The following is a 22,072-nucleotide window of genomic DNA, read 5'->3' on the forward strand; positions in this document are numbered from 1 at the left end:
AATATCCAAAATATAAACAGCTTAAGGAACATTGTTACACCTATAAGAAGCAGGATTTCCACTGGACATCCTGAATCTTCCTAGGAAAAAGCTTAGAGATAAGACTTATACCATGGCACAAATGTTTTTTGTTATATTCTCATAGAAGAGGTAAACCTGTTTTAACTGTGGAGTTCTCAGGAAATGCAAAGGGTAAACAACAGCAATCCTGAACATACAATTGAAGACACAATAGTTCAGGTTTTGATTGAATGTATTAATTCAGTTGTAGGACTAGATACTCAGCAAGCAGCTTTGCTCAAAAAGCATTTTCATCTCTGCAGAGCATGTGGGCAGGCCTATTTCCCATTCTCTCTGCAGGGGTATACAAGCAGCAAACACTTCCTTCAGGTTTCAATCAAATATGAAGTGTTTACACTCATAGTTATGGAAAACTTGCTCTTTTGCTTTATCAGCTGCTAATCTTAATTGCAAACCATGCCAGGAGCTTTATTTTCCTCATCATGAGTTCTTTAAAAAGCACTTTTTTTTTACATTTATTATAAACCCTCTCAGCTGTTTTCTTAGGGATGAAGGAAAAACTCGAATCCTTTCACAACAGTAGGGAACTTCTGCTTAGAACAGCTTCAGCTCCCTATGTAATCCACTGCCTAAATCCATGAAGCCTTTTTTTCCCAACTCCACTCACCTCAGTGTTATTTTCCCTCTTTTCCCAGACAATGTGATGGAGTGAATTTTTGCTGATTTTTTTTTTCCTTTTAACCAGTCATGTTTTAACAAATTTAATTTTAGTTATCTCAGCATTTTATATATTTTTAAAAAGAAAAAACACAAATAAGTTTGGTTTGCAACCACATAGTCACTTTTATGTGATCCAGCAGTTTTTATGCCTTGTTTGCAGCTACTAGGGTTTGTGCTAAGACTCAGGTGAAGCACTCAAGCAAAAATATTTGATTATCATCTTTCTCATCACAACAGCAACATAAACCCTCACGTTAAGGAGACGAACACCTGTATCTTGGGAAAAAGCCAGCTCATAATGTCAGAACATGAGGAGGAGTCCCCAGGCAAGGAGTGGGAGGGGAACTGCAAGTGACTCAGAACAGCAACAAATATTAGGTTGAGGGGACACAAGCAGTCACCTGAACAAGTACGCAAAGCCTGGAGTCAAATCAGCTGGTATGGGTAGATATATAGTACAGATCTAGTGTTTTCAGTCATCATGTAACATTCCCAAGCTTTTCTTTGAGCCACAGAATGAAAAGATTCTCATTGTGACAGTGACACGTGAAAACAACAAGGCTAAACAGGAACGAGAACTAAGTTGTGAAAGACTCTGCATGCAGACTGCAGTAACTGTATGCCACTGTAATTTTTTAATATCGACGACAAATACATCATCTAAGGCATTTTTTAGCCTTCACTTAGTCCCTTTGAGATCTGTGCAAAAGGGCATGAAATGCTATGATTTTTTAAGCATGCAGTCAAACACATCACAGCCTAGCTATCATAAGAACTAATCACAGGAGAGGCATGAATAGGGAGAAACATGTTTCCAAACATTATTAGAAGTCTGGCAGTATGGTTGAGGCAACTGCATCTAATTCAATCAGCCAGTCTGATTTCATCCTTCAATATTTGTTAGAGAAGAACAAACATGCTAATGAAATGAGACCAACTTAGAACTGGGTGTATGTCTACACAGAGTTACAGAGATCACCTGTACACTGAGCAACACAGGAACCAAGTTGCTGAGGCGAGTAGTGTTAGTAAGCAAAAAAAGTGGAGCACTGAATATGGTTTAGGGGAATTACATGGGGCAATGAAGCGAAAGAAGTCTAAGATAAAGTAGAAAAATACAACTCACAGAGAATCAATGAACCAATGAATCAATAAGTATATGTTCCTAAGAATGATACAAGTTGCTATTAGCCTCCTTATTATGCCAAACTGGAAAACAGTGACTAAATATTAGCATATGGGACACATGACTAATATTCTTTTTTTCTTTTCTTACCCTACCAGCTTTCTTTTTCACAAAAAACAAACAAACAAACAAACAAAAAACCACCATGTTTCATAATGAATATATTTGCAAAAGAAAAACAGACAAGCATCACAAGATATATTCCTACTAATTGAATGCAAAAGCCATTCAATCTGATAAAATTAAATATGCACAGCAAAAAAGTCTTACTGCTGATAAAACTAGAAAGACAAGTGGCACAAACAACATCCACTGAATGTCCAGGCTATACCATTCAGCACACATCTAAGACTTCTGTGTGAAAATCTGATTGACATAATAGACTATAACCACTGCAAAGAACCCATTATGGCCCATCCATGTAGATGGCTGCACATAATGACACAGCCATTGTAGTCTGTAAGGCTCTGGATCAGTGAAATAAATTTTCTTTAAGTAGAACAGACTTTCAGCAAATAGGATCAAAGGAGCTTTTACAATAAACTATGTCAAGACCCATTTTAGTAATTCCCAGTTATACATTAACCCATTATCACAAGCTGAATTACTAAATTTCAGAAAAACTCAGATACATAAAGTACAGCAGCCACTTTTAAAAGGCAGCATTATTGAGTATGTATCGTACAGATACAACTGTTCTATAAAGTTTTCAGTAAGAGAACATGCTCTTTCAGATGTCAGCTGCAGACAACTTAGTGGGGAGTTCTTGTTTCAGTTAGATGTAATCATTACAGTAAACTACTAGTACGCACTTCTGAGAATTTCATGTACTCTTTACAACAATTTCATTTTTATCTAAAATTATAATCTCTGCAAATAGACAAAAGTACTATTTAAATCTTCAAATAAATTAATTAAACAAAAGAAGAAAAGGGTGCTTAATATGAAGTAACTAAAGAATGAGGTCTGATATTGTGTTTATAGAAGAGCGGTCAGGTTAAGGGAGGTGAAGAAGCACACTTGGACTTAAAGGGGAAAAATGCAGGTCCACCATGAATGGGCATTGAACTTGTGCTCCAAGCATAGTTCCTTTCCCCAAGTCTCAGAGGTTCAAATACCATACATTGTTTAAGTGCATCAACACTGGCAGACAAAAACAATTACAGATAAAAGGATACACTTGAAGACGCATTTCAAGTGTACGTTTCCTTTACGTGTGGTAGCTATATTTGAAGCTAATAAAATGACTGTAAAGCATGTAGCCCTAACAAGATGGTTGCCTTGGGAATCCCAGTGCATAAACTACTCATGCTATTAGTGGTGAGAGAGGTAAATGCTGTCTAGGAATTCAAGAACAATTATAAGTGTCATGATATATAGATGTTGTAATCAGCATATTAAGCATGTATAAAACGTGTATAAATGTGCATATAAAATTCTGCCTGTATCCTTATTTGAATGCATCACTGTGACATCACATTCCATTTAGAACAACATGCACTGCCCACAACACAGGCCTTGACCTTCGAGTCAGACCTCTTGCCTTGTAGGAGCCCAACTGCAATAGTTTACAGAGAAGCTAAAAGGATAAATGAACTTTCTTTCAGCTATATAATGGAGAGATGGATGAAAATGGATGTACCTTTTCAGCCTGCCCATGTTTCTCAAACTGCTGTTATCTGACTTGCCACAGAAGAAAGAAAGAATGCTGTCTGTGTTGGCGCTTCCTATTTACCAGTGAGCAGAACTGCAGCTGTTTCCCATGCCCATATGAAGAAGACAAACCTTACCAGTTCTGCCACTGCTCATGTTCAGAGCATGCAAATTGCTGGTGGTGCTGCTGCTCTTGCTCAAATGACCCAGACTGTAAATGCTGCTGCTGTGGTGGTGAGAATTCAGCGTGCCAATACTATGCAAGCAAATGCTGCGGAAAATCTGTCTATGAACAACAGCAGTCAAGAGCACCAGGGACTGTTCAGTAAGTGAGATCAAGGGCTTTTAATTTCTTAGGTTCCTATTTTCCTAATTTTCATTACATCTTAATGGATGTCTTGAATTTAGGAGCATATGATTCAGTGCCTCACTGGAGCTACTTCAAACCACAGGATATCATTCTTTTTTAGAAGCAGAAAAAACGTTTTTTTTTCCCTTCTCTACCATTCTCTAGAGTGACAAGAAGAAAAATAGCATGGCTGAACATCTGGGCAGAGTAGATGGGAAGGAAAGCAATACCAACATGGATGCTAAACTGAAGCATGGCAGAAGACCAGATTGTAGTGTCCCAGAATCAGGTGTACATCCTGAATAGTGACGCTCTTTGCCAATGATACATAAAACAGAATCATTATAAAAGTAACACTCTTTTTTATACAATAATGTCCTCAGGCTAAGAGGAAAGCTAGGATAATAAAGATTTGAAGAGAACACAGAGGATCAATTATTTCTAAAATAAAATAATTACTCTAATTTTAATAAAAATATTTAAATTTTGATTCTTTCATATTAATTGCCTAAATTTTAATGACGTAAGACTGCTACTAAGAATAACCTTCATTCATTTTAAAAATCAGAAATCATGAATGGGTGATTTTTTAAATGACTAAAATTTAGGATGATCATATGTAAATGTGGGTTGCTATCTTAAGTAGACACCAGCAGTAACTCAACAAATTCAGAGAGACTTGACAAAAGTAAGATTTCTGCCTATGCACATTGTTGGCAACATCATTCAAATATAGCAAAATAGTTATGAAAAGGAAAATTTAAAAAAATGAATTCTTAGTTTAAGTAAAATACCAGTCAGAATAAAAGGACGGTTGGGACGCAAGGTGGAACTGCTTATTTTATCGTTCTGTTTCTTAGATTGTACGCTAATGTTCTGTTCTTTTATTTTCATTTATTTGGGTTTTTTTTTTTCAATTTCATTTTCTTTAGGTCAACAGATGTCATATCAAGATTAAGAACTAGAAATAATGCACGTGTCAGTGTACCAGAAAGGAAAGGCTCCAACCAGGCTTTTCGCGATCAGCTCTCCTGTCCACTGTGCAAACAATTATTTCTCCAGCCGCTTATGCTGCCATGCAATCACTGCATTTGTGAGAAATGCATAATAAAAACCAAGACCAAAGCTGAAGCAACAGAAAACTATTATATCATCATATGCCCAGTGTGTAACAAAGCTCACTGTCTCCCTAACACAAACAAAATTCAGCTGAGGAAAAATTACCTTAAAGCAAAACTAGCCAAGAAATACATGCGCAGACACGGCATTCTGAAATGGAGATTTGACCACAGTGAAAGACCAGTCTACTGTGAAACTTGCAGGGAGAGAAGAAGAGTGGCAACTAAAAGATGTAGAACATGTGGAATTAACATGTGCAGTGAATGTCTGCATTTATATCATACTGAGAGTGGTGCTCAAGACCACATTTTCACCAACACATGTCAAGAAGATAAGGAACAGTGGGCATGCTTACTGCACTGCAACTCACACCTCTCTGAATACTGTCTGGATGACCACAAACTGATCTGTGGTTTCTGCAAGAATTCGCTGCACAATGATCACGAGACCATTCCCTTGGCAGCTGCATGTTCAAGAGAGGCTGCTTCTCTCTCCAATACAATTGCAAAATTTAAACAAGGTTTGTATTTCTGCTGCTTCTTATGCTTCCCTGTGCCTTGTCAGGAAAGATACTTGCACATACACTTGATGAGCCGCGTTAATTCTCTGCACATCATAGGAGACGGAAAGGTAAACTATTCCCACTGTTGAAATATAAAGGAAACAAGCCTTTAATTGCACGGCACCACGAGCCAGACTCAAATACCAGAGAACGAAGGATTTGTATGTCAGATGGGAACAGAAAAGTGCATCTACGTATAAGAAACTCATTTCGTACTGTGAGACCCGGCGTGAAACAGCCACCAATTACATCTGCATTTTTAAATCAGAAGTACACGCCTTTTTCCCTGCAGGCAAACTACAGATTGCCTCTCTTCAGTCAGTATTATGATTATGTCCATAATCATGCTGACAGCCTCGTTGTTCTGAGGAACCACAGCAGTGTCCCTCCTTTTATCTAAGACTTCATCCATAGCAACTGAGTGACTGTGCAGAGACTGGGATTTTATGAATTTCTTTTAAATATTTCAGTTTTTGCATACAACATCACAAATGCTGGGGACAAATGAAGTTGCAAAGAAAATAAAATTCAGAAAGGTAAAAGTGAACCACATGCAGTGAGAAGTAACTGGAAGCATTCAATTTGCATTTTCATAACAGTCTTAAAGTTCAAAAAATAAAATACAAAATATTTGTATGGGATTCTGTAATGTGGCATTGTTTCAAAATGTTAGCTGCACTACAGCAAAATTTACTGTCAGCCTCTGGTGTTTTTGATTCTGCTCTCTCACAGTTTTCAATTTTTAGTGTCAGAAGAATAAATCATACCTTCATATAATGGCTATCAGAGGAATGTACTGTCAGCCACGACATAATGAGGTCTATGCAGTCACATTTGCTACAATTATTTTAGCTTGCTACTGACATAGTGAATTTCCAAATATAATACAGAGTTACTATAAATCAAGTTTCAGGATTTCCCATGTAATTAATTAAAAATCATCAAGCCCATCTTGGGGAACGATAAATAAGTGAAGGAATAATAATGAAGGAGCAATTAAGCTACCTGACTTTCATACATCCAAATATGAAAATTTTAACCCAAACAACTTCCCTTGGATCTACCTAGCAATAGAGATGTGAGAAAAATACTGAATTCTCATTTGTTCCATGTTCTACCAAGCCTGAAGTTTCTTTAAACTCCAACCTATCACTCTGTTTCTTGTAACCACTATATTTTAATATGAAGTTGAATCTACTGACCACAGGTTTGTTGTTTATTTTGTTTTGTTTTTCAGCACGCCAAGGAATTGATAATGATCTAATGGAAGTTACCCTGTTAAAAAATAATTTCCAGACCTCCAAGGATCTCCAAAGGAAGGAGATCAGAAATGGATTCTTAAAACTACATACAGTGCTACATGAACAAGAAAAAGAGATGATGGAGTTGCTTGAAAACACTGAACTTAAAAAACAGAAAGACATTTCAGAATACATAAACTATACGTTCAGCCAGCTCTCGTATATGGATGGCCTTATCCAGTATGCCGAAGAGGCTCTCAAGGAGGAAAGTCAAGTTGTATTTCTGCAATCTGCACACTGTTTGGTGAAAGAAATAGAAGATGCAATTCCTTCCATTTTCCAGCCTAGTCCACTTATCCGAGAAGATCCCTTAAGGAAACTGCACTTCAAATTCGATGAACTGTTTGCCATTTTACAGGGATTTTCACCATCCTTTATTGAAACAAAACAGTTAGAAAGTAAAGGAGAAAAGTATCCCCGCTCTTTTAACCCAGAAATAATGACTCCAAGGCGTGTTTCAAGCATTCATGAAGCCAAGCAATCAACAATGCTCCAAAGCATATCCTTAAATTCCTTGCTTGAATTAGGCACGCCAATTGAAAGCACTCTTGGGAAACCAAACTCTACACCTCCCCATCATTCTACACAGAGTAATAAAATGTGTGAATTTTGGGATGCAGCTTGTGAAACGTCAAGAAAAGAAGAGATTGTTAACTTTCCAACTTCAGAACCTATGGAAAAAGAATCATTCCCAGTGCCAGGCCCTGTTGTTATATACCAGACTGTTGTTTACCCAAGATCTGCCAAAGTAAGACACTAATAAATTCTAAATATATGCAAATACTAACTATTACCATTATGTTTCAGGCTCTTAGGGTCAGAGTTTGAATAAATAAGACTACAATACCAAATACTTCATTTGCATAGGAGAGTGTGCATTTTAAACTTGCCTTTAGAGATAAAATGAGGTATAAATTGAATTGCATCACTTTCCTACCATATTAAATAAGGTTGTTATATTATTTTATATGTCATAAATATCTTACAAGGAATGATCCACTGCAGCAAGAAATAGGTGTACTACTATGTTTGCATCTAAATATCTGTAAGTCAGACCAACTCATTTGATCCTTGTTCTTGGCCTTCAAATGTGACATCACGTCTATGTAATTTTCCTCATGATGTATTAGAGATATTAACAAGAACAGGATGCCAGTTGCATAAGATCAAAAGAGCATGTTGCAAAGAACCAACTGCTCCCACCCTTCAGTACTTTTAGTGTGTTAGAAGACAGCACTGTGAAATTCCCAGAAGGGTGCTCATCTCCCAACATGTATCTCACAAATACGGAATTTCAGCCACTTCAGCATTTTAAAATTAAAAACCTGCTAACCTGAAGCCTTTCAAAAAAGGCAAAAATGAAAATTAGCGAAAACAGTACATGCTGGTGCTCCACAGATTTTTTTCTCTTCACAGATTTACTGGACTTGTCCTATAGAAGATGTGGATTTCTTTGAGGTAGAATTTTATGAAGTTGTTGGTATTGGTCCTGATAACACTGTCCAGACACAACTGGATGGCAAGCTAAGCAAAATACAACAGCAGAACCTTGAGATACATAATCTGGATGCAAATACAGAATATCTTTTCAAAGTCCGTGCTGTCAATAAAAGTGGTCAAGGAGAATGGAGTGAGAGCTGTAAGGTACTGCATATTCTTCCAATGCTTTGTAGAGTTATATTAACATTCTGGCCTCCATACTTGTGTGGGTTTTTTTTTTTTTTTTCATCTATTTACAAAGAATACTACTTGAATAAAAGATTACTACACACTTATCTAGGCAAGCAATGCTGATAGTTACACTAGATTTTTCCATATATTGTTCATCCTAGCTGTAATTGCTTGTCCTATGAAGAATGTTTCTTGTTTTTTTTCTAACAGAGATTGTGTTATGATTACATCAGCCACGTAGTCATAAATATTAATATTACTTCATGTCTGAAACAGTCTTTACACTGATCTCTCTGAACGCATAAGAACAAAAGTAGGAAGAATTAGATTTGAAAAACTTTCATGCTAGAAAGAGAAGGCAATAATTAAGGGAGAGAGGGACCAAACAAAAATTAAGAATATTCTTTGACACCTTTGGCCATGAGGCTCCTCTACCATGGTTTTAGAAGAGAAAGAAAATTGTTCAAAAGGTAGAAGTTAAAAAGAGTAGGAAAGTTTTCAAAAAGGCATCAAAATTTGAGACACTGAATTCAGTTTAACATTCTTTGCATCCCAAATTTCTTGCTGATATCATCTGTAGCTTTTCTTGCTGGGGGAAAAAAAAAAAAAAAAACAAACCAAAAAAAACCCCATACTTGTTTCATGCCTTTCCCTTGATAAAATTTTAGTAAAGGGTGTATTGAGGAGCTGCAGTACATTAAAAAAGCAATTGCATAAGAAGGGTAGGTGCCAGTCTAGGATTCCAACCACATTTTAAAGTATTTTCCCTATGTCCACTGCATCAAGTGCTGTTCCCTGATGTTCCCTGTTGCCCCTTTTCACATTTACAGAGTTTTGGACTTTGAAACAGCATTCAGACATCCTACTTACTTGGCATGGTCTAATGATAAATGATACCTTCTTAGACTGCTACAATTCCTACACTTAAAAAAGGGTATTTTTTTGTTTTTATCTGACACTTTGAGATGCTATATTGATTCCTTCTTTTGAAAATTGTTCTTTCTTTAGGCAGCACAGTCATATTAATATCCCAGAGAAACACAAACTCACATAACATTTGTTGTAATTTACAGAAGAGTTCCACGGCAAAAGGAAATGAAACAGACTTATATACATATTTTCTTTTCTAAAAAGGCAAACGACAAAGTTGATGCTGTGCCACTGGCACCCTGAAACACTGAATTCCACAAAACAGGTTATTCAAATATATTTTGATATTTAACTTGAGGACCAGATTTCCTAAGTCTGCATGCAGGCTTCACGAGCAAAATGGAAAAACGTAATCTCTCTAATTTTAGGAGTGAGGGAACTCCTAAAAGGTGGGAAGTACTTCTCTCTTCATAGCCCAATGTCATGATCATTGGCCTACAGATTAATCACAGCTTCCTCAAAATCAGCTATTTGGCAGTCTGTAAAACACTATATCTGCACTGCATGATCATAGAACCTGTTATGGTTGGCATTACTTGAGTTCAACAAGTAGCAATGTGAGTGCTACTTATCAACAAAGCTGACTGACAACATAACCTCCTACTGCTACAGGAAGGGCTGTGGGAAGTGCTTGAAGGTATCTAAAGTCTGTTTGGGGCTCACAGATGACACAAGATTTGGAAGATGCACTTCTGAAGCAGCAACTAGGGGGAAGGAGAGTTACACTTGACCATTTAAGCTGGCACAAGATATTTATGATTCTGGCAACTAAATTCTAGTTTAAAATTTGATGGATGAAATTCTACCACACTTCCCTTGGTAAGAGAATGCCAATATAGCAGATATTTTTGAGTAAGAATTGAGGTCGTTGAAGACCCTGGATGAATGATGAAAACCAAAAGCTGCTTCATCAACCAAACTGCTGTATTACAACCGCCCTGTCAAACCATGCAAATCTGCACCACAAGGCAAGCGGAGTCCCCTCAGGATGAATTTCATGGCTCCCTTAAAACTTCTCAAGAGAGTAGACAAAAATTTGTTGCTTCAGAGATGAAAGATTCAGCTGCCCTCTGCCAGAGGAGAAGGAATGAAAAACACTAAGGAGGCAGTTAAAAAGCCAGGAAGTAAAAATGCTGGAACTCTGAAACTGCTGCTCCTAGTACTGTCGCTCTGGGAAGGGCTGCCCACTACCCCATCCCTTCTACCTAATGACAGCAGGTGCCCACAGTAGCTTGCCATGAATGCCAAGAGAATTCATATTCTTTAACATGAGTCTCGAGACTATCAACCACAGATACAGTGATAATATTAATGGTTCTTTAGGTTTTGTTTGTTTAACTTCTCATTGTACTCCTGTGAATGAAGCATTTGGAAGGAAACTTCTCAAAATTACCTTGGAAGCAAAATGCAAAATTACTTCTAATAGGACATAGGCTTCTAAGTCCTGTGATTGTATCTGAAACTCTTTCCCTAAACGATTAGCTGCCAGAACTTAATATTTTGCATTAATCAATGGACTAAACACTATCAAATGTTTGCCGCTGTCTGCTCATATTCAATGTAAGATTTTTAAGAGTTCAATTTCCATTTCTTCTCAAATAGAGGTACTTAGACTTTCCAAAGATCAACACAGATTAAATGGGCTCTTGGCAGCTTTGAAAATGCATCTGTAAATGGCAAGTTCTTTTGAAAACAGACACTAATTAAATCTGATTCCCAAAATAACAAATTCTGAAATTTAATATATTCTTGTGTTTTACTTGCAGATAATTACTTCAGGTGAACACAAGATAATCCAAGACAGATGGAGGACTGAGAATAGTATGCAGGATACTCAACAAACACTGAAGAGATAGACAACAAACAAAGGCATGGTTTCTAGTTCAGCAGCAGCAAAAAGAATACGCTTATGCTTTGTTATGCAGTAACCCCTTTTCCAACAACGTCACCAACCTGAAACCTAGGAGTCTTCAGACTTACTGCTTCCTGGTAAATGATAATAATAAAAATATACCCTTTTCATTATGTTTTCTTTTTCTAAATGTAGCAATAAGGCCTTAAAAAAAAACAAACAAACTATGATTTACATAAAAATATAGTATAAAACTGATCAATTTACTTGAGGGAACTGCAAAGTTTTAAAGAAAATAATGAGATATTTGCATACAGTAAGGTAACATTACAATTGTTATTACCTCTGAGGCCACTCAGTACTAGTTCAGAGAGCTGCAGGAGGCTATACCGAGATTTTCATACTTTAAACTGCAGAATGTTACTTTGTAGGTACGTTTTTTGTCTCGGCCTCACTCAGCATGCATGCATACAACAAAGCTAGCAGTGGGTAGGACAGCAAACACAAAAATGCAGGCAGACAGAACTTTACAACTTTATGCACTTAATTATAGTCAGCTTTACTTGACTATGATGAAGGTCACCTGTGTGAGATGCAGAGCATCAATTTAAATAAAGTAGCTACAAATAAAATAAGAAGTCAGAGCAGGAGTTACTGGATCCACAGGAAGTTCCTGTGTTTAAATGATCAAGAGTAATAAGTAATGTTCTTCTCTGCTCAGGAATGATGTTTCAGGGTATCCTTTCTTTGACTTCAGCCATGCCAACCACATGTGAATTACCCAGAAACTACAGGCCAGAGAGCTTCATCTCTGTGCCTGGAAAGATCATACAACAGAATCTCCTGGAAGAGATGCTAAGACACACGTAAGATGAGGAGATGATCTGGGACAGCCAGGATGGCTCCACCAAGGGCAGATCAGGCCTGATCAATATGGTGGCTTTTTATGATGGAGTGATGACATCGGTGGATAAAGGGCAACCAGTGTCATCTACCTGGACTTCTGCAGAGCCTTTAACATCAGACCACATTCTTATCTCTAAACTGGAGAGAGATAATTTGAAGGGTGGGCTATTAGGTGGATAAAGAAATGGTTGAATTGTTGTTATCAATCAGCCTATGCCCAGGTGGAGGCCAGTCACAAGTGGTGCTGTCCAGGGGCCCATCCTGGAACCAGTACACTCCAACATCTTTATCAACAACACAGTGGGATTGAGTGTTCCTTCAGCAAGTTTGCTGATGGCACTCAGCTGAGTGGTGCTGCTGACATAACAGAAGGGAAGGATGCCATCCAGAGGGACCTGGATATGCTTGAAAAATGGGTACATGAGAATGTAAATAAGGTTTAACAAGGCTAAGTGCAAGGTGTTGCACTTGGGTCAAGGTTATCCCAGATATGAGTACACTGAGAGCAGCCCTGGTGAGAAGGACTTAGGGATCCTGAGGGATGAAAAGCTGGACATGAGCCAGCAGTGTGCTCTTGCAAAAGATTAACAGTATCCTGGGCTGCACCAAAAGAAGGGAAGCCAGCAGGGAGAGGGAGGTGATTGTCCCCCTCTTCTCTGCCCCAGTGGTCACTAGGTAAGAGTAAAAGCTATCAATGGCAAATGAGGTTTGCATTTTCAAAAAATATTAATCAATTATAGGAGTATTAGATTTTAAGCAGCTAATTTTGAATGCTTTAAAAGTAACCTGATCTTCAAAATTGAATAGCACACACAGTCTAAAAAATTCTGCTAGATTTTTGAGGAAATCTAAATGAGGTTTCCAGATAGTTAGTCTGATTGTTCCTTCAATACTCTAGGCCTTTTAGAACCCTTCCCCAGACAGTGAGATTTTACGCCTATTTTAAGGACATGTGAATTTTTGTTGATGGTCCATAGTTGCCCTGAAGCTCACCCATCTGATATTTCTCTAGGTATATTTCTGTGTAGATGGATGAGACTGCTGCTTGTTTCAACTATATAAAATTCCTTTGCAGCCTCTGGCGACCTACTGGTAATAGAAGCTTTCTGTACCCAGCAGTTCTTATGAGATGCAATTTGCAGTACACATTTTTCTGCAAAAGCCAAGCAAGGCTCCAATTCTCATTTAAAGTAAACAGTGACTCGGATCACTTGAATAGGGCAACACCTTATCAACATCACTAAGAGATGAGTGTCACTCCCACACTGCAAGCTTTAAGATTTTTATTAATTATTGAGGAGATGCTGGAAATCTATGTTTCTTTTCAAACAAATTACCTTTCAAACATCTCTATCCCAGCTCTTTTTTGTTTTTTTTTTTCTCCAGGGTTCCATTTTTATTTTCACAGAAAAAAAAAAAGTTATTTATTTACAGTCCAATGCCTGCCTGTGCACAGCCAAACCTCGTGTGGACTAGATGTCTACAGCCCAATTTAGTGAATTCCTCTCAATAAGCAGGGAAGTCAAAGAACAGGACAAATTTGCTTATCTATCACTTGTTGCCCAATTGCAGCAACTGGGGGTGAGGCAGAGCCATCTCTCATCCTGTGCAGACATTTTTCAGTTGCACATCCTGAAACTGAAAATTTTGAGATGTTTATAAATAAATGAAAGCCTGCCTGAATGTAATACAATGTGAGATTTGCATAATTACTTTTCAAGGTAATGAAAGTAACAGAAGCCAAAACACAGAAGGCTGAGTATCTTTAGAGCAGCCTGTGCCAGCAAATAAACACAGAATTCTTGTAAGTATCAAATTGCAAAGCAGTTTAGAGCCAGTGTAATTCATTTAAGGAACAATAATCATTTATTTGTGCTAGGCATGGTGCCAAGGTGAACAAATGAAAGACATATATATAATTGAATATTAGATGAGCCATCATTTCATTTCACAATCATTTCTCTCTTGCAGTATTTCTAAGTAACCCTGCTGAACAAAACATCAAAAAAATAAAGGTGGCTGTCAAATCATTTTCATTAATGCCACATATTTACCAAAACAAACAGTGGAGCTGATGCAAATAATGACACTTTGAAAGGAAATATTATGGGATGGGGGCTATTACTTTATGAAGTGACAAAATCAAGAACAGCTTCAGTCTAAAATAAAAAGATCTGGCCAGTGGCATCTCTGTCTTCTTGAATGATAGAGGAGATGTAGCTGGCTAGCTTCTGTTGCCACATACCAACTAACCAACGCATCCTGCATAGGACCCTTAGATATGAGAATATCAGCTAGTAAATCGAGATATTTCAGTCTTTTATCATCCACTTGTTGTGTAAAGCATAAGAAAGTTATTAATGTATATCACTCCATTTTTGATCTGTGAGGTCTTATATTTCCACAGTCATTACAGATCTCTGGAGAACACTGACATGATTGCTGCACAGGAAGCGTAGTGACCTTTGGAGGCCTTAAAAATTAACTACAAAAAAATTAACACCACCTAAACTTCTGACTGAAAATATTCCCAAGGTTTTCTATCGTAGCTAATCTTTGCATACAAGCAGACTCACCGTGCCCCTCTTTCACAGTGCATAGATGTGACTTAATAGCTGAATAAAATTTTAAAGTACACAATTACAGGTATTAAGTTACAGGATTTTTAATAAATAGAAAATAACAAAGTAAATAAATATAAGCAAATATAAAAATAGTCTATCACAGTAGCTCTGTTTTGAGCTGTAAAGCTTTAGTTTAGTGCTCCTGAGTAGTATATTATGATGGGCAGGAGGCTGCACAGTCAAAATTAAGTGAGGGAACAAAAGTGAAAAATAACTAAAAATCAGAATGGTTTCAATCAAGTCCCTTTTATATCCCAAATGTACAACTTTGATTCACCCCAAATGCTTCATAAATTGATATCATCTGGACAAAAAAGAGTTCGAAAATATCAGTAAAACTCAAAAATATTTTTGTAAAAAGAGATAGAGTAGATGCTAACAAATACAAATTTGTCTCAGCTTTCCTGCAGGCCTCCATTAGTGACTGGAAGGCTGCTGTAAGGTCTCCCCAAAGCCTTCCCTCCTCTAGGCTGAACAATCACAAAGACATCTGAACACAGTGACTTCCCTGGTATTTTTCTTTTTCTCCAGTAAGCTCTTTGAGCAGAAATGATGCAACTTTTGAATTCATGATACAATACATAGAAATGCAGTACTTAATGCTTCAAGCACTTCTCTTAAAGAAGCAGCGGGAAAGAGACCCCTTTCACAGCAGATGTGCTGAATGAATTGTTCCTATTACAGCTCACAATACAATCCACGTAAGAATACTCAGGTTAGGTAAAAGCTCTGCCTTGTGTGTTATCCACTGATATCCAACAGTGTGTTAACCAGCAATGACCAGCAGCAATGACTAGAAAAGTACAAGAAAATAATATTTCTCAGGATATAAGATATGACTTAAGAATTCACACAGCCAAAAATAATCTCCAGTAGCTCTCAAATATTTCCCCTTTTGAATTTGATCATTCCCATCTTAAGACTCAGCATTTTGACTATATTGCTTTTCTGTATGGTAAGGAGTTTCACCTTTTTCAGCAGCAAAATCTAACTAGACTTCAAAACTTCATCAACTTGGCTCTATGTTCAAAATTTCCTTCTACCGTGGAAATCATGCAATACTGCCTAACTTGCCTATAAAAGTTCACAATTGGGGGAAATAAGAAAAAAAAAAATCCACCATATTTTCAGTAAAATATGTCACACAATACTAAAGACATTTACAAAGGGAATTTCTAATGGAAGTGCTAAGTAAATCTACATGAACCTCATGTTAAAAGCTTACAAGGGGCAATACTTAGAAATTTGAAGGAAAAGAAGCAATATTCTTTGTAAGAGTTAGGCTTTTCCATTGTTTACTTAGGTTGTTGCCCACTTACACCTGCACGAGTGATCTTTTAAAATATAAGCACAATTTCTTTTGTTCAATTATACCTTCTCACATTTTCCAAGGTTTATTCAGAACTAGATTACTGGAAAAGAAAATGCTTTAGGCAAGTGATGTATTTTAGAACTTTGCAATACTTGTTATCTCTACCCACTAACTTTAAAAGTTTCCTTTTAGTGAATGATATTCGTCGTCCTTTTTAGTCATTAGATTACTGTATATCATTCAGAAATCTGCAAGGAACTTTGCCCAGCTTGAAGAACGTATTGCTTTATATTTCTGCATGGTGTTTCTTTAATTAGTCAATCAGAGACAAAATTCACTTACTCTTTTTTTTTTTCCTTCAACCTCTTCTGAAAACATAAAAGAGACTGTGATTTAAAAACTCCAAGGTAGTACATATATCTAAAGGCTGGAAACATTTACCTTCTAAAACTCAAGTCACTTTCTATTCTCTACAGGCAAATGTATTTGACAGAGGCATCCATGATATTTAAGGTAGCATTTGAAAATGGTCTATTGAGGACTATAGTACAAGACTTACTCATCCCAAGTACCACATTTTAGGGGTTTGCCAAAACTCAGTACATTTCCGAGACAACACAAGAGTAATTTAAGTAGAGGTACTGAATTGGTTAACTATATTTAGCTGGGGTAGAAGTGCAATTATTCTCCCTATCCTCACAGCCACACTGTTAATACAACACTGAGATCTGTCTAGCAAATCAGCCTACTAAATTGGACCATCTAGGCTCCATATTATAGCAATTATCCAACATTTTACTGACGCAGAAAAAAAAGTGTCTGCTCTGCTCAGAGCTCTTTCAAGCTGTTTACAAATATTTGAGGACAAAGACAACAAACATATACATAATGGAAAATCACAGAAGTCAATTCATTTCTTATTGCTCAGACTTGGACTGAGAAAAGCAAATTGAAGAGAAGTCAGACAATTGCTGGCACTTCAGTACTAATTCTTCTGATGATTTCACTGTGCTTTAATATATACAGTGCTACCAAGAACTTCCCATTGTAACAGAAAGAGACACATACCAGAAAGTCTCACAATTAAAGATTTCAGTAACTACAAAAGGACAGAACTGTTGCTAGACTTTTTAGTGCAAACAGTTAATGAGGAGGAATAGGATTTCTGTATCCTTCCTTGTCAGGATTTGTACAGACAGCAGAGAAAACCCGTAAAATTATGGAAAAGCTACATATATCAGGTAAGTGTATATAGTTATTATAATTCACAAAGTGTCACCCAGACCTCCTAGTAAACTATCGTAACACTAAGGAAATAAAAATCTTTTATGCATGGTATGGTCACATTTCCATTACTACAATTTACATCCCAGAGGAGACATGAATGCAACTGAAAAGCTAAGGACAGCTTGCCAAGTCCAAATATTTCAGTAAAAAGCATTTTCAGAGTAGATCTTGAGCAGTCTTAGGCACAACATATCTGCTACAAAACCTGCAAGACACAAAGAGCAGGACGGAGCTGGAAATAATGTGTATAACGTGAAGTTCACCACTTGGTAAAAACACTTTCTAGCCATCAGAAGTATCATTATTATATCTTATTCCAAGGGCTGTTTTCTCACCTGCTGCCAACATGAGATTAGTCAGCACAACACTTATTGAAGGAATTGAAAGTGGTAGAGATTTGGAAAGGAAATGGATTCAGTTTTACAGTAATTGATGATTAATTACATCATGTTGAATGTTTCATAATTAAAAAAAAAAAAAAAAAAAAAAAAGATGAGCCAAAAGACCTTCATTTTCTTTATCGTAAAACCTGAATAAAATATTCCACGTGTGTGTTCCTCCTGGCTATATTACAGTCTTCTTATCCTCAGGTTCCTAATTCCTACCTATAGGTATACAAGAGAATATACACACTGCTGTGCACAAGATACTTAAAAAAGAGATGTTTGCAATTCCTACATTACTTCTATAAAACATACTGTTCATTTATTATAAATTCAACTGTCTCTGGGATTGTTCCAGTTTAAAAAAACAACACACACACACAAAAAAAGAACAAAACAAAAAACACTGCTTGGTTTTATTTTCCAGAGGCAGCTACAGCTTGCCCCCATTACTTTCAAAGGTAAATAACTTCAACTAAAAAAAATCTGAGAGAACTCTGCTTGACACAGCTTCACTGGCTAGCCAGACTTGCTAAAGACTGTTTTAGTAGTCTACCAACCACAACCTTCCCATTATAGCCTCTTTCCCAGGATGTGTGATACGTGACAACTTTGTTAAATGCATACTGCAGTAATCTACTATGCAACATTACTTAAGAGTGACATGCAGTGGAATTCAAATTCTGCCATACCTTTCTAGAACGCAAATGGCCATAACTTCAAGGAAGAAAATCATACTGAGAGCTCATGGCACATTTCAACCCCAGTGTTATCCTCAAATTAGAAATAAATTAATTTTGCATCATCAGGGACACTCAGAGGAAGGAGGTGAAGCAGAAGAAACTAAATTTATATGCACACTTAAAGCTTCCCTAACAAATCTTACTCACTATTTACAGGGACCAGTATTTCACTGGTATTTCACTGTTTCTGCTCCTGTTCTCCCAACTTCCTCCCACAGCTACTAAGAATGAAGATGCCCATTAAAGTACATAGGTTGCTCCAAAAGTAATGTCTCTTACTTATCTGCTCTCAAGAATGAGTCAGTTCCCACAGGCCCTATTGAGAATAGATAAAATGTTAACAAGTGTTAATATGATATAACATTTTTTTCGAAAAAACTGTATTCAAATCCCAAGTGAAGAAGTTTACAGATGCTGAAACTATATTGCTACACAATGTTTGGCCGTCACACTTTGTATTATCACATACAAATATTTCCTATGTAGTATGACGTTAAACATCCATCTAATTAGATGCAGTAATATTTTGCAGAAATAAGGCAAAAACTAGAAATAAGTTTTCTAGTTCAAGAATACCATTCTATTGAATTTTAAATTAAGATCAGTCAGAAAAAATGTTTGGAAACCGATGCGATTAATGTAACTGCAGTACTTATTTTATTGTTTATTAGGAAAAAAGGATGATTTGTCAGAGATACACATCTGATGAGACTTCCTTTGCAAAAACTCTGAGTTGAGGTGCCAAGTTACTTTTAGGTACAAATTATTTAAATCAGGTAGGAACCAAACTTGCACTCTTTTAATCAGCACCATAGCACAGCTGATAGGATCATCCACCTTCTTCCTATTTGCTCCTGATTAACTTAGGTATCTCCTGCTCTAATGATGGTTTAAAAAACCAATCCTGTGCATTTAGGGTTGTTGTTGTTGTTGTTGTTTTCCAACCACTCTAAAAAGACAACCTAGAATAATTGGGATCATACTCAGAGCTTTTAATTCTGCTGTTTGGGAGAGCAGAGAAGGGCTCACCAATTATAGTGACAGAATCTGTGTTTCAAACTTAAGGAACAAAATAGAAACAAAAATCTCAGCTAAACTTTGAACTTATCCCCTTGACTCATATAATGCTACAGCCAGGAGAAGGCAATAGTTCTACTGCCAAATAAATCTTACAGTTGTTAGAAATCACAAACGTGCTCTGGACCTCTTTACAGCAGAGTTCAGATTAGTACTGTTCAAAGTGTTCAATAGAAACCAATCAGCTTGAGCTCCACTTACAGCCACTCTCATGCACCTCAATGAGCCATTCTCAACAGCAATTAAGGCTGAAGCAGCAGCCACTCAAACAGACATTCGAGCTGCTATGCAGTCAATTAGCAGATGGCACTGCTGCCATGGACCAAACACAAAGATCAACACGGACAGAGATGAGTAGGAAAACTGCCTAGCAGTCAGCAGTGCTGAAGGCGCCAGGACTTGGATTTATAAATCTGCATTAAAGTAATAGGACTCCAACTATCAATGAACAGATTAACCAATCACCCTGTGCCTCCTCCTCTTGATTAGCTGGAGATTGAATTCCTGTTCTTCTTTAGACTAAAGTTTAATTCTCTCCACCCATAACAAAACTGTCAGTGTGTAGCCATTGAATCACATATGTGGCATGACCTGAGCAAACACATGTCTTCTTGCATGACAGGTTGGTAGCAAATACATTGGAGAAATGGCTTGTTGTCATACAGGCAGCACAAGACGCAGCCTCCAAATGTTTTTATAATTTGGTACTTTGTTATATCATTAACATACTATTATGTTATATTATTAACATGAGCAGGCTGTACCACTCTTAAATTTTTTTTGTCAACAAAAGGGATCCCTGAGACTTTCCCAGGCTTGTGCATGTCTCAGCAACACTTCACTTGTTCATAAAGATCTAACAATATCTAATTTAGTTCTGTCAGTGGGCAGCTGCCAAACAAGAGCTAGAACACTTAACTTCAAAACAGAAGCCTAAATCTCCTCATTTTTTTTAAAGTTTGTTCAAGAAAAAAAGAAAAATTCATCTGTGAATTTATGCCTTTCTCCAATAAATTTCATAGAACTGATTTTACGGGCTTCACACATGGTTCTGTTACAAATTAACTTAGTATCTGAGTTCTTACAAAGTTACTTAAGCAAAAAACTGCTTGACTTCCCGCCAAGGTGGATTTTGATAAAAAGCCATGAAGCCTCATATTTCTCCTTCCTTTATTCTGTCTTAAACTAAAATTACACAACCTTAACTAGTAACTTAACCTTGTGTTCAGAAGTACCACCTTCAAGTCACCTGACTTTATTTCACATGGTACTTGTCCATTTTAACAGCCAGTATGTTATAAACATTATTTTGAAAAAGAGTAGATACGTAAAGGAACATTGCTAACACTTTTCTCAAACAGGAGTTCTGTTAAGACAGATTTTCTTGCTCGAAATGAAGCTTAGAGTATTTATTATGGACAAAATCTATATAAATTCACGCACCGCAACACAAATACACAATTTACACACTATAAAGTGACCACTTTAAGTTCTATTTTACCTGTCTTGCATTTTAAATAGATTATAAAAGAACCCAAATTCCTGCAAATAAAAATATAACAACAACAAAAAAAAAATCCAAAAAAATTCTCATAGCCCAACTCCATTATCTCCAGTATGTAAATGAATTATATTGCTTAAATTCTTCGACAGTTTCTAAACTGATATCCCTGCTTTCTTAACCATCCCCGTTCGATCTCACAGAAGCACAGGAGAATCTCACAGAACATCCTAAATTCTGTTAAGACCAGGTTCCAGATAACAAAACTGAAAGCCAGAAGTACTTCAGTGACAATTCATGAATGGACAATGAAAACCACGGTGAAATACCAGAATGAGTATCAGATGAGATTTTCACTGAAAATCAACATCCACAATTTTCTCTTGAAATGAGATATTCAGAACCATCCATGGATAAATCTGCAACACAACCTAGGCAACAAAGAGCCGTTAATCATGTGTTTGAAGTGCGTACTTAAGAACTCTTCCATGAAAATATGAAGAAAAAATAATAAAAGATGGTAGCTGCATTAACTGTAGAACGAGTGTGGGCAACGAGCTGTAACACTGAATGAAAATCAATGGATCCATTTAAAATCACAGAAAAAGATCTGCCAATGAGTACTTCCCTGGATTATGATATGAAGTCACTTCAAATTCTAGCTTAAGCAAACTACTCAATTTACTATAAAAACTTATATGTTAAAGAAACTGTCATTTTAGAAAAAACACAGCAGTACATTATATCCTGACACAAAATACTGATTAATATTTCAACACAATTCAAATGACATTTGCTGTTTACTGAGATTTGGATTAATCTGCTAAGCCTAGAGAAATAGTTATGGGTCACTCTTCAATGAAAGACTTGTTCCT

The 22,072-nt window shown here is 36.7% G+C and overlaps 1 protein-coding gene and 1 long non-coding RNA gene across 3 annotated transcripts in view; one reads left to right on the forward strand and one right to left on the reverse strand.

Moving 5' to 3' along the window:
* Positions 1 to 22,072, reverse strand: part of LOC149916584 (uncharacterized) — a 145,541-nt gene that overhangs the window by 37,998 nt on the left and 85,471 nt on the right. The gene's annotated exons all lie outside the window — the stretch shown is intronic.
* TRIM42 (tripartite motif containing 42) lies at positions 3,403 to 11,534 on the forward strand. Its single transcript, XM_031596404.2, has 5 exons — positions 3,403 to 3,905; positions 4,862 to 5,568; positions 6,848 to 7,659; positions 8,328 to 8,555; positions 11,279 to 11,534. The coding sequence occupies exons 1-5, from the start codon at positions 3,550 to 3,552 to the stop codon at positions 11,366 to 11,368; spliced, it is 2,193 nt and encodes a 730-aa protein (XP_031452264.2). The 5' UTR covers positions 3,403 to 3,549; the 3' UTR covers positions 11,369 to 11,534.

The sequence above is a fragment of the Phasianus colchicus genome, chromosome 10 (genome assembly GCF_987193195.1).
Source record: "Phasianus colchicus chromosome 10, bPhaCol1.hap1.1, whole genome shotgun sequence".
Classification (NCBI taxonomy): domain Eukaryota; kingdom Metazoa; phylum Chordata; class Aves; order Galliformes; family Phasianidae; genus Phasianus; species Phasianus colchicus.